This window comes from Sinohyriopsis cumingii, chromosome 15 (genome assembly GCF_028554795.1).
Source record: "Sinohyriopsis cumingii isolate HCF-2022 chromosome 15, ASM2855479v2, whole genome shotgun sequence".
In the NCBI taxonomy this organism is placed as follows: Eukaryota; Metazoa; Mollusca; class Bivalvia; order Unionida; family Unionidae; genus Sinohyriopsis; species Sinohyriopsis cumingii.
This window is the reverse complement of record NC_142975.1, coordinates 105,214,153-105,229,616: the sequence shown is the minus strand read 5'-3', so window position 1 is coordinate 105,229,616 and position 15,464 is coordinate 105,214,153. Positions and strand designations below refer to the sequence as shown.

Genomic DNA, 15,464 nt, shown 5'->3' with positions numbered 1-15,464 from the left:
TCGAAAAATTTATAGACCTGAATGGCTACGTGCTTTTCAAATAGTTTTGATAATACAGGTAGAATTGATATTGGTCTGTAATTTCCTGGATCCTCCTTTTCTCCTTTCTTAAAAATAGGTGTAACCTTTGCACATTTCAATGTTTCTGGAAAATTACCACTCATTATACTTAAATTTATGATATGCGTTAGTGACTTTGTTATTACTGGTGCAGCAATTTTAAGAATTTGTGGACCAATACCATCCAATCCAGAGGATTTATTAATATTAACCTTAATTAGCATATCAAAAACATCAGCTTCACTAACATTAGCTATTGAAAAATAATTATCATCAGGAATTTTAGCTCTTATAAATTTTGTGGGCTTTTATATTAGTGAAAGTGAGAGCTCTCTCTGACAAGCTCTTTAACTAATCTGAACAATCCACCTTGTGACGGTCACTGCAAAAATATAAGAAATAACTATTAAAAGACCAGTTCTTTTATCTTTTGATTTAAGCAAACATAACCATGCAGATACAACTGGGCATAAATGTTAATCCCTGGCACTAACTGAAAATCAAATCACATATAAAATTCTGGAAGCAGTCTCTTATTTCAGATTTTAAAATGAATAATTTGGGGTGTATGACATTATCCCCTCTCAAGTGTAACCACTGTTATTATCTTAATAGTTCTGTAATAACTATATGCAGCTATCTTTTTGCAATTCTACCTAGCCACAAAATAATATTAAGAATGCGTACAGTTGCAATTACAGAATTTGATTTCAAAATCATCCATTATCTGATATAGAAAAACTCTGTACTCACCGTTGACAAAAATTTGCATGACATTATTATTAGCTATAATTGTTCCCCCTGGATTAATACATCTCCAGTAAGTTTTGTGCTCATTTAAGTTGTCACCAGGAACAGTGAGTGTAATCTCTTTTCCATTATTGTTACAGCTATAGTTGTATTTGGGTACACTTGAATTTGTTGGTTGGCAGGAATCAGGCCCATTAGAAGCAATGCTTGCAACAAAGTTACCAACAACATCAGGACTCAGGGATTTGTAGAAGGTTGCACGTTGTGGTGACGCATCAACTGTTGTATAGCACACCAAAGCAAATGGCTGACCATAGACTACAGCAGCATCTCTTAATCGAAGTGTAATCTCAGCACAAACTACAACAAAAAAATTACATTACATTTAATTATGTTTAACACTTTGTTAAATCAAGTACTCCTTAATTATAATTCTTGCTGCAATGCATTAATACTTTATCAAATATATTATACATTCTGTTCATGAGAGCCAAAACATCCACGGTATATCAGTATATGATGAAATGTATATACACTGTCTAAACTTTAATGATGATATAAGACTCATTACAAAACAGTCGACTGCTCCAGTGGTCTAGTGGTTAGAGCGTCCGCCTCGGATGCGGGAGGTCGTGGTTTAGATCCCCGGCCGAGTCATACCAAAGACTTACAAAAATGGTACTAACAGCTGCTTCACTTGGCGTTCAGCATTAAGAGGTTAGCGTTAGGACTGGTCGGCCCAGTGTCAGGATAATGTGACTGGGTGGGACATCATGCTACATGTCTGCGGCATGATGCCAAAGTGCTAGACATCACTATAAACTGTCACACTGCAGACATCGTAGCGATATGACTGAAAAATTGTTAAAGCTACGTTTAAAATCAAATCACATCACAAAACAGTCATATATGTCCAGTGTAGTGGCCACTCATGAGAGAAATAAAAACTGGCCTTTATACACAAGTTACAAACCACAGTATGCACACCTCTGAAACTTTTTCTTAAACAAAATATGCACCAAATCATCATCATCATCATCATATTTAATTTATTGCATAGATAGATAGATAGACACACACATGCTCTATCCCAAAGCTATGTTCCACATAAGATTTCTGTATCCCACATGTACTTGCATTATTCTATCCAAACAATAAATACAGTAAATAATTTTTTATATAATGAAGAAAACTCAGTTATCTTCATATTGTGCAACATCATTACAAAATAAAAAATATATCAAATAAAGTATAAGAAACCATCCATATAATGCAGCTGAGGAGGGGGACGATTCTTTTTTAGAACAAGGATACTTTTCTTTTACCTCATGATTTTTGTTTCTTTATCAGCTAACGTAATGAATACAATAAGTTCTTTATTTTCTTATAATCAGAGCAAGAATATTTTAAACTTTTGTGAGCAAGACATTTTCATAAAAAGATCATTTTCTAAAGTTGCTATAATTTTTAACACAAAAACTGAAACTCCAAAATCTATGTAATCTAAAAGCAATAGCAAGCTAAAGTAATTTTTAATACAGTAAAACCTGTCTTGAGAGACCACTGCTATGAGAGACCACCTGTCTTGAGAGATCAGGTTCTCCATGTACAGATTTAGAGATTATATAGTGTTATAACATGTTATGAGAGACCACCTGTCATGAGAGAGCATTACGTTTTGGCAGAAGGGGTGGTCTTTCAAGACAGGTTCCACTGTACTTCAAAGGCGGACTCCAATGAAAATATATGACATATTGTGAAAAAGAGGACAGACACTTTGCCAGTATACCTAATAAGCCTTAGGAGTAAGTGTTTACACTTCAAAACAATATATTAGTTAACCAGTTACTCAGCTTCCAGAGATCAAAAGAATGAACTTTTGTAAGAGGCATCTGATAAGCAGGGAATGAAATCAAGCTTAAGGAACCAACGTTTTAAATGGGGTGAGTGGGGAGTTTGAATTCCCCCTTGAACCAGAATATTATTTCTTATACCTTACAATTATTTTTTTCAACTACTATAATGGATGTAACATTCTGTTATCGGTTTAACACCTTTTTTCAGCATATAATAGGCTGTGCATAACGGAAACCCCAGTAACAGCAACCGACCCACAGGAAGCTACCAGCAACCATTCGTCTTTTCCCAATAACAATACAGTAAAACCTGTCTTGAGAGACCACTGCTATGAGAGACCACCTGTCTTGAGAGATCAGGTTCTCCATGTACAGATTTAGAGATTATATAGTGTTATAACCTGTTATGAGAGACCACCTGTCATGAGAGAGCATTACGTTTTGGCAGAAGGGGTGGTCTTTCAAGACAGGTTCCACTGTAATGACTTTATTTAAAGAGGATTACATAATTAGTTGATGACCTAATCTACCTTGATGCACTCATACAAAGGAACTTGTTTATACACACAAGGACACACACATGCATACCTTACATAGTAGCATGAACATGTACACATTTACTTTCTTTCCTTTCCCCAGATGAACACCCACCCATACTTATTAAACCCACATAGTCAATATACATGTAATATACATTCATGAAGACAGAGTTATTTTCATTCTCAATTTAACCTGCATTTCTGAAGCCACTGGACACGTCGGGTTTCAAAGAAGGAAACAGAATTGGCATTTTTAATCTCAATTGGAATATTATTCCAAAGCATAGTTTCAGAGTACTGAATAATTCCCTATTTGGTTGGGAATTTTATGTTCGATAGATATAAATTGCAGGTGGGGAATATTACCAGATAGCCTATACTGGAATAGTGACTGCAAATATATGGGAACTCTGTATGTGGATATCCTGTATATGAATGTTACTGTCTAAAGCCTGCCTTGTTAGGGTGCAACAGCAAGTGTTTGGTTAAATATGACATGAACAAGTCATCAACATGTTCTTCTATCAATTTTGACACGTTTGGTATTATCGAGACTGGTCGGTAGTTATCAGCATCATCATTTGAACCCGATTTGTGAATAAGCATTACTTTTGCAGTTTTTCATAGTTTGGGGACAGATGAGGCTGTAATACTTAAATTGATTAAATTGATTATGAAAGTTATGCTATCGGAGATAGCTGAGGCAGACTCATGGACCAATCTGATCAAGTCCAGTAGCTTTCTTGGTATAAAATTCAATGTGACATTTTTAACAAAGTTTTTTTTTTTATACTATTGGGATAGAGAAACATATCTCCCTAGTGAATTTGCTCATGCATTACCTATTCAGCTCAATAAAGGTGTTTTCTATCACTGTTTCCATTAATTTTCTGGTCATGTTGGTGAAAAGAAACGTTGAAAACATTTGCAATGTCAGTGTCATCAGTGACAATGGTGTACCGGTAGTTTACCAGTAATGAGTGAATTTTATTTGTCTGATCTTTGTGTGCTCCCCCAATGAGTTCATTGAAAACTTTCCAAATAGAATTTGAGAAGCTCTTTTTATTTTCAAGCATAGATTGACAATAAATTCTTTTAGCTTTTTTAATCATACTTGTTATTTTATTTCTCCTTACTTTATATTGTACATGGTTTCCAACAGCCCTGATTGGTCTCGTGTTTCCATGGTGTCAAAGATTTTAGTAGTACAAGGTAATTTGATTGGATTTCATACTTTACTAAATGTATTGTCAATTGTGAATGTTTACAGAATACATCCATAAACAAGTCAGTCCACGCCTTCGGAGCTTCATCTGTGTCATCAAAAGTTTGATTATTTTCTATGGAATTTATTTAAGTCATCCAGACATTGTTCCTTCATTAAAATTTTCAACGATCTGTAAGTGATAGTTTTTTGTGTATATTTCCTAGGGTATTGGTCACTAAGGCCAACATTCGGTACATTAACATATGCCACATTGTCTGATAGGCTGATCAAACATTACTCATATGGGTTCATTTGGACAAGGCCCAATGATCCAAAAAATTCCACTCAGTTATTTGAATACTGAGTAAATCAGAGCAAGATTATTATTTTTAAGCAATCTAAACACCCCACTTTAAAACAAATGTGGCCATTGTTTTTGACACATAAAGTGAAACATCACTTGCCTTACAAGTTTTGTAAATACTGAACATTTCAAACCTTGTTAAAATAAGGAAAAGACTCCAACTTTCACCAGTCATCATGATAAAACTAATGATCGATGTCCTAGGTATAAAAATTGAAAATACTGTTTAGGTGTCAAAATTCTACACTCATGGAAAATAATAATTTTTCGAAAAAGAAATTCAATATAATAATACCTGGAAAGATTACTTGGAAACCATTCAGAAATTTTGGTATCGACTAAGTCATGCAAATCTGATAATTTAGGTCAAAGTCAGTTTTTTTTTTTTGGAGTGGTATAAAGAATGTAGAAATTAAACTCAATGGCAACCAATAGTTCTTCTAATCTGGAATGCTCAATATTTTCTGGTAAGGCAGTGCAACTGTTGCTGGTGGAACTCCTAATTTTTTATCAAATTGGGAGTCCTGGACATTGTTAGTTTGCTTCTCGAGTTACTTAGTTTAAGAACAGAGAATCATAATATCTTGCAATATTAGCTCTAGAAGTGGGTGATAAGTGTTACTTCATGTTGTATATGGATACAACCTAGTAATTATTTATAGTCAACAGAATCTGTCTAGAATTGGTAGTGTACTGCAGATAACATTTCCTAAGGATTAATGTCTTTGGTGAATTCTGTGATGCAAGGTACATCAGGTTAAATTTCATACTGAAGAAATTAGAAGGAGTCGAAATGAAAAGTGTAAAGTTAATTCTTCAACTGGGTTTATTTTTATTTCTTTAACCATGAATGTATCCATCCTAAATGGAGAGTCATCTTTCTAGAGACTAATGGTGTGGCCAAACATTGCAGTTCAGTTATTTAAAAGAAACACCACCAATATTTACTGCTGATGGCTTAAAAGGCTTGTTGCATTAACATAAACATATGTCAAATTTACCAGGATAACATTCTCTTTCAGAAACATTTACACTGTGGTCTATGGCCCAATAATAATGTCGTCCATGGGAAGGGAATTAGTAATCTGTGACTTTATGGGGGAAATGCTCGTGAAGGATACATTTGCTCAACATACCGGTACACATGTACATATCTCCAGAGTTTGGATGCAGGGTAATCAAGGATATGCAGTACTAAAAGTACAAACATTTCTATAAAAGATATATTTGTTTCTTCATTTGACATTACGAACAAAGTTAACATAGTTGATAATTAATAGATTTTACATAATGTTGATGCCTGGCAATTAGTGCATGTTGTACGTTTTGAAATTATATTGTATGTTTATAAACATTTTTAAACCTACCATACATCAAGAATATCCAACAGTTATAGTATGTTAAAACTACTGCAGTTATATGAATTCAACGGAAGTGGCATTCTATTAACCAAGAATAGATGTTTGGAAATATTTTTCTTTGAACCATGAAATTTGCACAAATTTAAAAATTTGGAGCTGCTTTTAAGCCATTTTATGCCATGATGAAGGGACTTAAATATATGTATAATATTATATTGGACCTATTTTTAATATGTATAAACATGGCAATAGAATAGGTTTTACATGTTTTTATTACATTTCAAAGCACAAGAATACTTATTTTGTTAAATATAACAATATCAATGTAAATCATACAAAAAGCAAGAACGAATGTTTCTTTATAATTGATACATGTAATACAAAATACTGTCTTTATGAACAATGTCACTAACACTTCATCAATATCTACCTCATTTTTTCCCATTTTTTAAATGCCTTCCTGAAATAATTGGTAGCCAGCAATTTTGCCAGTCAGTTAGTCTGAGTTTCCTCTGACCCTTGCCACCCCATTTTTGATATTTGGACATTATGTTGGGGTGTAGGGTCAAAGTCAATTCTCTATCGAAAAGTTGGAATTTGCCGACACCATTTGGTGTTGACATGGGGTAGCCACTTACTAGCAGGCCCAGCAAATTTACATTTCTTTGCCCACATTCCATTTAAAATTCATATAAAGTTAAATAATAATTGCTTTTAATTTGTAATGTTGTTATTCATGGATTTACACTTGAATTACAGCTGTGTCTTCGATTTTATCACTGGATCATTTCGTTTATTGTGGAAATATTATACCAGTACAAGCATGAACATTTCTTCTCATAAGTAAGTTGTACTGTATGTGTATTATGTACCTGTGTGCTACCATGCGTAAGTTTGGCAAATACCGCGATAAAATAGAGTTGTTCCCCCATGGTAGGTTAATCTGGGCCAGCCACCATATGATGTATTATTTACATTTACAAGCTTCGATTAAAATGGATTTTTTTATAGGAATAGAAAGAGAGAAAGTCATTGAAACTTTATAAATAATAAGTAAGCAGCAATAGCAAAAGTTTTAATATTTACCGATAAGTACATTAAGTACCTTGGTATCGCGGTGACCGTCACAGGGCATGATCACATGGGGGTGGGGTCCCTGGACTGGTTGGCAGAAAGACCGCTGGCTTACTCCACATTTGAATCAATAATAATAATGAGGAGTTTGTATAGTGTCTAATCTTTAGATGGTCTAAGCGCTTTACAACATTAGACAACACCTATAACCTACAAACACATATAATGACATGATTACAAAAACAAATACCATGAAAGTAGAAAATATAAAACATGCTGAAAATATTTAAGGTAGGAAACATTATTAGGTCTTTAAGTTTGTTCTTGCAGTTGAAATAGGTGAGTTTTAAGAGCACTCTTTAATGAAATCATTGTGTCTTTGTGTCTAAGTTCAGTGGGAAATTCGTTCCACATTGTTGGGTCCTGGTATGCAAAAGAATGTTGTCCATATGACTTTGTTTTCATAGTGGGAATAATGAGTATATGATTGTCAGAAGAGGAGCGTAAGTATCTTGCTGGTATATACTCATGGATGAGGTCGCATTGGTATGTTGGACTGGAGTCCGTCAGTGAAATGTAGCACAGACAACAAATTTTGTGTTTGATTGTGGATTGAATGGATAGCCACTGAAGGGTACAGAACAGCGGGAGGTGTACTCTGATCGTGGTACTCTAAGTATGATCCGAGCAGCTGTGTTTTAAACATTTTAAAGTTTCTGAAGTAGATAATGAAATGAACCAGACAGAACTGAGTTACAATAGTCCAGTCTTGAAAGTACTAATGGGTGTGATGGTTGCACGCACTGGGGTGGGGTTCTTCCAATATATATTAATTAAATTATGATGAAAGTTCCACCCGGGCTCGTGGGGTTAGAAAGTTAAATTAGTGACAAGGTAGATTTACAGTTCTGAGCCCCCAGTCAGCAATGCCGATGGTTAAATTATACAGAACACGAAGATGAAATTCAATTAATTACAATTTAATAAATTCGATAATTTAAAACGATAAACTCTCAACCACCTGTCTTTCCCTCGACCAAGTGACAGCCTAATTCATCCCGTGATTTACAGTGTAAGTTCGATTTTCCCCCTGTCCTTGTGTCTACTCATCTCTTTCTTTTCCGCTAATTCCTTCCTTTCTTCCGTTGCTCCAACACCTCCTTTGACTCCGTTTCCCTCTCGACTATCTCCTCCTCCATTTTCGCTCCCAATTTCCTATTCCTCCCTTCTCTCCCCTTTTCCTCCTAGACTTGAACTTCTCCTGACTTCTCTCCTTTCTTCTCCTTTCCTACGTCTCTCTATCTGAGACTATGGGACCAAACTGTAACTGGTCTGTCCCTCAAAGCTTCCTGTGAAAGACCACAAGGCGTTAACATATGCTTTATTGAATCTCGCCTCACACTAGATCAACAATTAATCATCAGATAAGGCTATTACGGTTTCTGTCACGCATGCATACACATCGAAATTCCCACACACTTCTTGCAGGGTAACCAATAGCGTAATAACACGGTATCAGCGAATTGTCATACAGACATCAATACATTGCATCACATCAGTATATACACATACATATTTAATCTCATTGTACTACAATATGACAACAATCAGATGCATGTCTGTACATTACACTCCCACAAGCGTACACAAATATTCAACAAGGGCAAAATCTATAATCACATGAACACATGTGCTAGTCTACTATAAAATACCCACAGAGCGAATTACAACATTAACTCTTATGACGGCTGGCAAGCTATATAATTCTTTACAAATATCAACTCATTTCTTCAAAATATGCAAACATATTAACACCACAAAGTAATTCTTCGTACTACGATTCTAGTAATAATAAAGTATACATACAACCTACAATTAAAAAATGCAATCGCATTCCGCAAAGACCGAACAACTAGCTCACTGACCTTATTTGAAGCTGTCTGTACTTAGAATTTCCTGTTCTAAGATATTCCCGCCAATAACGAATGGCTGTTTGGAGTTAAGCTATCCTCCTCTGGGCAATCTCTCTAGCGAACTAACTCTTGCCAGAAGATGCCAAATCAGGGTCTCTCCCCTATCTCGATTCTGATTGGGTGGCGCTGTGACCCTGTCCAATCGTTTTAGCAGCCAGTTCAACCTGGCTGTCTGTCTGCAGGGAAAAGAAGTTAAGACACTCCCACTTCTTCGGGCAACTTCTTTTGATCTGGACAAACGTTCTCACATCTAGGTGATAACTGACTAACTGGTGGCCTCGCAGCTCCTAGGTCTGGCTCTCCACTTCTAGCCATGGCAATCTTACGTAAGGTATTAATGCTAGCCTGCGGCAATGTTTAACATCAAACAATGGCTTGTCAGAATTACCTTGATTATATAAGTTTCAAACTGGAGCTACTCTGGGTCGGGGTAAACATGACAATGAGCAAACAAGTGTTTTAGTGCCATCAACTGAAAGATATTTGTGAATGGAGTTGATGTGTCTCAGCTCAAGATATGCAGCCTTGCATTTGTTCATGACATGTTGGTGCAATGTGGGAGTACTGTCGAGAGTAACATATAGGTTTCGTACTGAATGTGTGAATTTAATATTGCTGTTGCTGATATTTATTGTTTGAGGCAAAGGATGTGAATGAGAATGTCATTGTGTTGTGATCAGAATGGCTTCAGTTTTATCATCATTCATCTGCAGCTTGTTACGTATCATCCATGATATCACATCAGAAATGCACATCTCTACACCTTGGATGGTAGCATCAGCTTCAGTTGCATGGCTAGATTTGTATATTTGGGTGTCATCAGCATACAATTGGTGATACACTGGATGATGATCTATGACACTTGAGAATGACTGAGTGTATAGAATGAAGAGAACAGGTCCAAGAACAGACCCCTGTGGAATACAACAACATACATCAACTGGGCTGGAGTGTATTCCATCTGCAGACACAATTTGTGTCCTGTTGACCAAGTATGACTTGAACCACAGTAAGGCTGCATCATGAATGCCAAAACATGCTTGAGGCGGTGAAGTAATATATCATGATCTATAGTGTCAAATGCTGCAGACAAATCAAGGAGGGTGAGGACTGTAATCTTTCCGCTATCCAAAGCAGAGAGGTCATTGACTACTTTCAGAAGAGTAGTTTCAGTACTGTGGCAAAGGCGATATACAGACTGTACATTGCTAAAAAGATTTTGAATTCAGATGAGATACAAGTTGGGATAGAACAACCTTTTCTAAGATTATTTATATGAATGGGAGATTAGAAACTGGGCAGTAGTTCTTTAAATCGTCATGGTCTAGCATTGGTTTCTTCAGCACAGGCTTTACAATGGCCATTTTGAAAAATGATGGGGATTTCCTGGATGAGAGAGAGGTATTAATAACAATGGTTTGTGAAGGCAATATTAGATCGAAGCACTCAAGCAGCAGTAATGTTGGAATTGGATCAAGTTCACATGACTTTGGTGCACTCTTCATCACAATTGTACATACTAAATCCACAGAGATAGGTTCAAATGCTGCTAACGCATACAGGCCAACCCCTGACATTAGAAAAAGTGTAATCCAAGTGCACAAAAGGAGTAATTCAAGTAGATAAAGAGTAATCCACATATAACAATGAGCACAAAATGATGTATCTACCCCTCTGGTCTTTTAATATCAATTACTGCTTCAAGTTTTTACATATAGCACTTTGAGCTTTAAAAAGCTACAATCTCTTGTACTGCATTACAAAACACTTTGTACCAGCTAAGTGCTGGGCTACAGAACCTGGATCAGAATTCAGTTTTATATTTGTTAACTATATACTGAACAATCTCTCACAGTCAGCATTAGAATGGTAAAGAACCAATATTCCTTTCATAACCTTACAAAGAAGAGGAAATTTATATCTTCTAGTTATTAGGTCTTTAGCTGGGAAATAAGGTGCCATTGCACGTCAACTCTGTTCGCATGAAGTACATCGTCAGGTAGAATGTCAACTTGATACTTCAGGAGTTCTCCTTCTAATTTATCAGCAGCCTTCCCTGCAGCAAGGTGCATCATATGACAGGGACAACCTGATATGTACACTGACGGAGACATTTTTCAAAATATAGAATACAACTCCTTTATAATTCCAGTCATCACTGATGCTTTATCAGCTGAAAACCCCATACAGTTCTGCCAACTCATGTTTATTCAAAGCATTATTAAGCAAATAAAAAATGTTTTCTCCAGTGGAATCTACTGCTATTCTGGTAATGAAAGAAGAACATTCTGACTTTGCCCTTTTAGTTATCAAAGTCTCTTACACAGACTGGATACATCATTTTGTCATCATAATCACTGTTCCTGTCTGTTGCAATACTAAATGACCCAATGTTCATGGCTTCTCCTATATTAAGTGAATTATCTTCTGCTAAACACCTAACAATATTTGATGATTTTATTCTTGCACATGCATATCTTCTTGAATCATAATTTTGGAATCAGGAAACATCTGTTTGAGCAAAGTACCACCATAGTCGTCTACTGCTAGGGGTAGTCCGTGTTCTATTAAGAGCTCGGTAGATAATGCCTCTGCATTTATAAAATTCATGTCCACAATTAAGTTCTGCTGTAAAAACGAAGTTATCTTAGTATTGGAGTTAGTAAAACAAGCTAATTTAAGGATTCTTTGTTTTACCACGATGACCACATTTTTCAAAATACCTTGCGCATAGATAGTGTTGCTCCACATCAAATTTACCACCATGAATAATATTAAAATCCTTTACACACAGCTTGCAATGGGCGTGAAGATGACCTAGAATGGAACACTGTATTGTGTAATTCATGTATTCATCTCTGAATCAGGTTTTCGTCTTTTTCTAATCTGTCTGTGAAATTATCTGAAAAACATTTTTGCTCTAACACATGCATCAACTAGAATAAATCTGACTTGACTTTAAGCGCCAAATACGTACAGACTAGTTCTGTACCAGATATGAATTAGAACAAAGAATCTGCGAGAAAAGATTAAAAATTAGAAATCCAGTCTGTTCTGTCCCAACTAAGCCATACAGCTGCTATAAATAGAAACAGAGGTCAAAAGTTTAAGTAGAAACCAGCATATTTCTTGGAAATAGGGCAGCTGCTGTCAATAGAACATAATACTGTTAGGAAAGTGCATGCACGTCTATGGACAAGCGTACTCTTATGTCATAGTTGCGTTGAAGCCTTCTTTTCTAGAATACGGTCTGAAAGATTAATGGGATGTTAATAAAAATTAGAAAACAAATTAATTTTTGGGGAGGGGGATATACCGAAAATGCGAAATGTGAATACATTTACGTGTAAGGCGTAATTTAGTGAAAAAAGCGTCATGATTACGCCAAAAACGTAATGGTTGGAATGTATGCTAACGGTTGTATGGTGACGACGAGTTAATTGAAATTATGTTGTCTAGCTTTTCTCTAATGGTTTGTACTTTGTCATGGAAGAAATCTGGAAACAGGTCCGAAAGGTCGACTGGAGAGAAGGTAGTTGGAAGTGGTGTGCATTTGTTCCTTGACATTAACTTGTTAGTAATCTCGAAGCACTCTTTTCAGCTGGAACTTTCCATGATCTTAGTACTGTAGTGGGCTGATTTTGCTTCATGGACTATGTTTGTGATATTCTTTTTAGCGGCTTTATAGATTTGCTAATGATTAGTGGATCTGGTGGAAAGCCAAGGCATCTCAGCTTTACAGCGGTCTCTTTTAGCAGTGCAAAGCTGGTCCCTAACACTGCTATACCACAAAGAACACTTCTGAACTGATATGCTGTGCTAGGTTGCTGGGGCATGTTTTCCAAGCAATGAATGCAGGAAGTTGTTGAGTTGTTCTGCTTTTGGAGGTAAGCAAGTTGTTAGGTTTGCTTGGATGTCATGCGTTAGTTTGGTTCTATTTATCATACAGAGGTTTTTCTAAGTAGCAAAAAATGGTGGAGGGTTAGGGACTTATACATCTAATTGGCATATAATGCAGAGGTGATCTGATACAAGTTCGTTGGATACCAGGGAGGACTGAAGAATACTATCATCTGGTCTATGAAGAATCCAGTCTAAAATGTGACCATGTTTATGGGTGGGATGGTTAACTGACTGTTTGAGGTTCAAAACATGAATGGAATCGAGGAGTTTTGATGTGTATGGGTTTCCATAACAGTCAAAGTGAAAGATGAAATCTCCAAGAATAATCAGGTTGCCACCTATCAAATTTCCATACTCCAGGATATTCGGAAACTGCTCCAAAAAGAGATTCAGTCAGCTTGCTTTTCCTACTAGGAGAAGAGCGGTAGAGGCAGACAAAAATGGACCGACCTTTGTTCCAGCTTGAGTGTGGTTTGGACTAGTTCAAACGATATGTGGTAGAAACTGAAGGTTCTGGTGTGGTCAAGACATTTTATCAATGAGTTCTTTGCGATGACAGCAATTCCACCTCCGCGAGAGTGGCAGGGAACGACTTGATAAGTAACCAGTGGGTGTCAGATCAGTGCACTTGGGCCCATCGCCTGATGAGTTTAGCCATGTTTCTGTCAGGAAAAAGACGTCGATATTCTGATCGCTGATAAAGTTAACTATTTCTGTGCACTTTTCTGGTGGTCATACTGATTGGACATTGAATAATGCGACACGCAGTGGTATCTCTTGGATAGTTGACACAAAGGTTGACGATTTAGCAGGGATTATACCTTTGTTTACCAGATGTTATATATATATATATATATATATATATATATATATATATATATATATATATATATATATATAACACTGCTGAACAGTGAAATGTATTGCAGTAATGATTGATCACGATAAGTCTTAATAGAAAGGCATGCAATTAAATCACTTCAAAACCAATACACCCACATTTTTAAAAAATAGTTTCCACGATGCAACCACGATATGTTATATCGTTTTGTTGCTGATAATGAGTAAAGGAACATTAAACAGTTTCATCTCCAGCTCTTTATGCACAGAATCTTTTACAAACAAAGGAAATATAAAGTTCAATGATAAAACCTGGCAACAGCTTGCATCACCTTCTCCTTATTCTGCATAACGGGTTTACGATGAAGATGATGACGATCAGAAACAGATAATTGTCCAAAGCTATTATATGATATCTTTCATATGAAATTTTATAAGAGTGACATATCACTGATACAGCATACATACTATTCATATATTTTAATTATATCACATGCTAATATACATTTGAATGGAAAGCAGAAAGGATTGCAATGAAATTGTGTATCATGTTAAATTCATTTAGAAAACGGGGATAATATATAATTTTATCGTTCTTTTCATACTCGCTAATAATTAATGGGTGGAAATGCATCATTAATATATAGACCCAGAATTAAGAACATGCAGTTCTAATGTTTATATATGCTACAATCAAGTTATTATTTCAGTAGGTGGAAATTGTGCCAGTTATGGAAGGTCACTATATCAAATCAAAACTGATTTTGAAAAATGACTGTATGCTGACTAGGTATTGCAGCCCAGATACATGTAAAATAATGATACCAGCACTATCTCCTCATGTGGACACTAGGGTGAAAGAAATCAATGATCTGACAATTGACCTATGTGAAGACTTCAACCTACAGTACATTCCACAATACACATCTTTCTTTCTTCAGAACCGGGAAGTCAATCTAAGCCTCTACCACAGAGACAAAAATCATTTAAGTAGAAAAGGAACCTCTCAACTACTGAGAAATATTAACATGTATGCCCCCATTTTCAGGCATTATAATGAAGAGTACTGTCTCTACTGTGGAGAAACTGAGCATGTGACACAGGTATGGCATCATGGCAAACAGACTAAGTGCTTCAGATGCCATAAATCTGGACACAAACAAAGACTCTGTCAATCAATGTATTATACATACTAGGAAGCTGGCAAAGAGGAGAATGCCAATGCTTCATTTACAACAAAAATCTAAATGTACATAGTGAGACTCTTGACTCTAACTATTCAATGGACACTATTGTAAATGCAAACGTTAACGGATTTTCAGGGTCTATATGTGACTTTGAAGATGCCAATATATATGAACATTTAAATATGGAAATATGATGTCATAATGATAAAACTAGTATGGAGACAATATCAGCGAGTACCCCATTGCATGATGACATACATATAATTGATATGAAACTGAATATAAAAGGTTTTAACATAGGTCACTTAAATGTACAAGGTATAGTGGGAAAAACAGACCAGTTTAAGGTA

General features: G+C 35.9%; 1 protein-coding gene across 3 annotated transcripts in view; it reads right to left on the bottom strand.

The window, feature by feature from the left end:
* Positions 1-15,464, bottom strand: part of LOC149782417 (adhesion molecule nephrin-like) — a 506,160-nt gene that overhangs the window by 88,756 nt on the left and 401,940 nt on the right. For all 3 annotated transcript variants that reach the window (XM_089933811.1, XM_089933812.1, XM_089933813.1), the window contains exon 2: positions 814-1,170. In XM_089933811.1, coding sequence (XP_089789937.1) covers positions 814-1,170 — 357 coding nt within the window. The remainder of the gene's footprint in view (positions 1-813; positions 1,171-15,464) is intronic.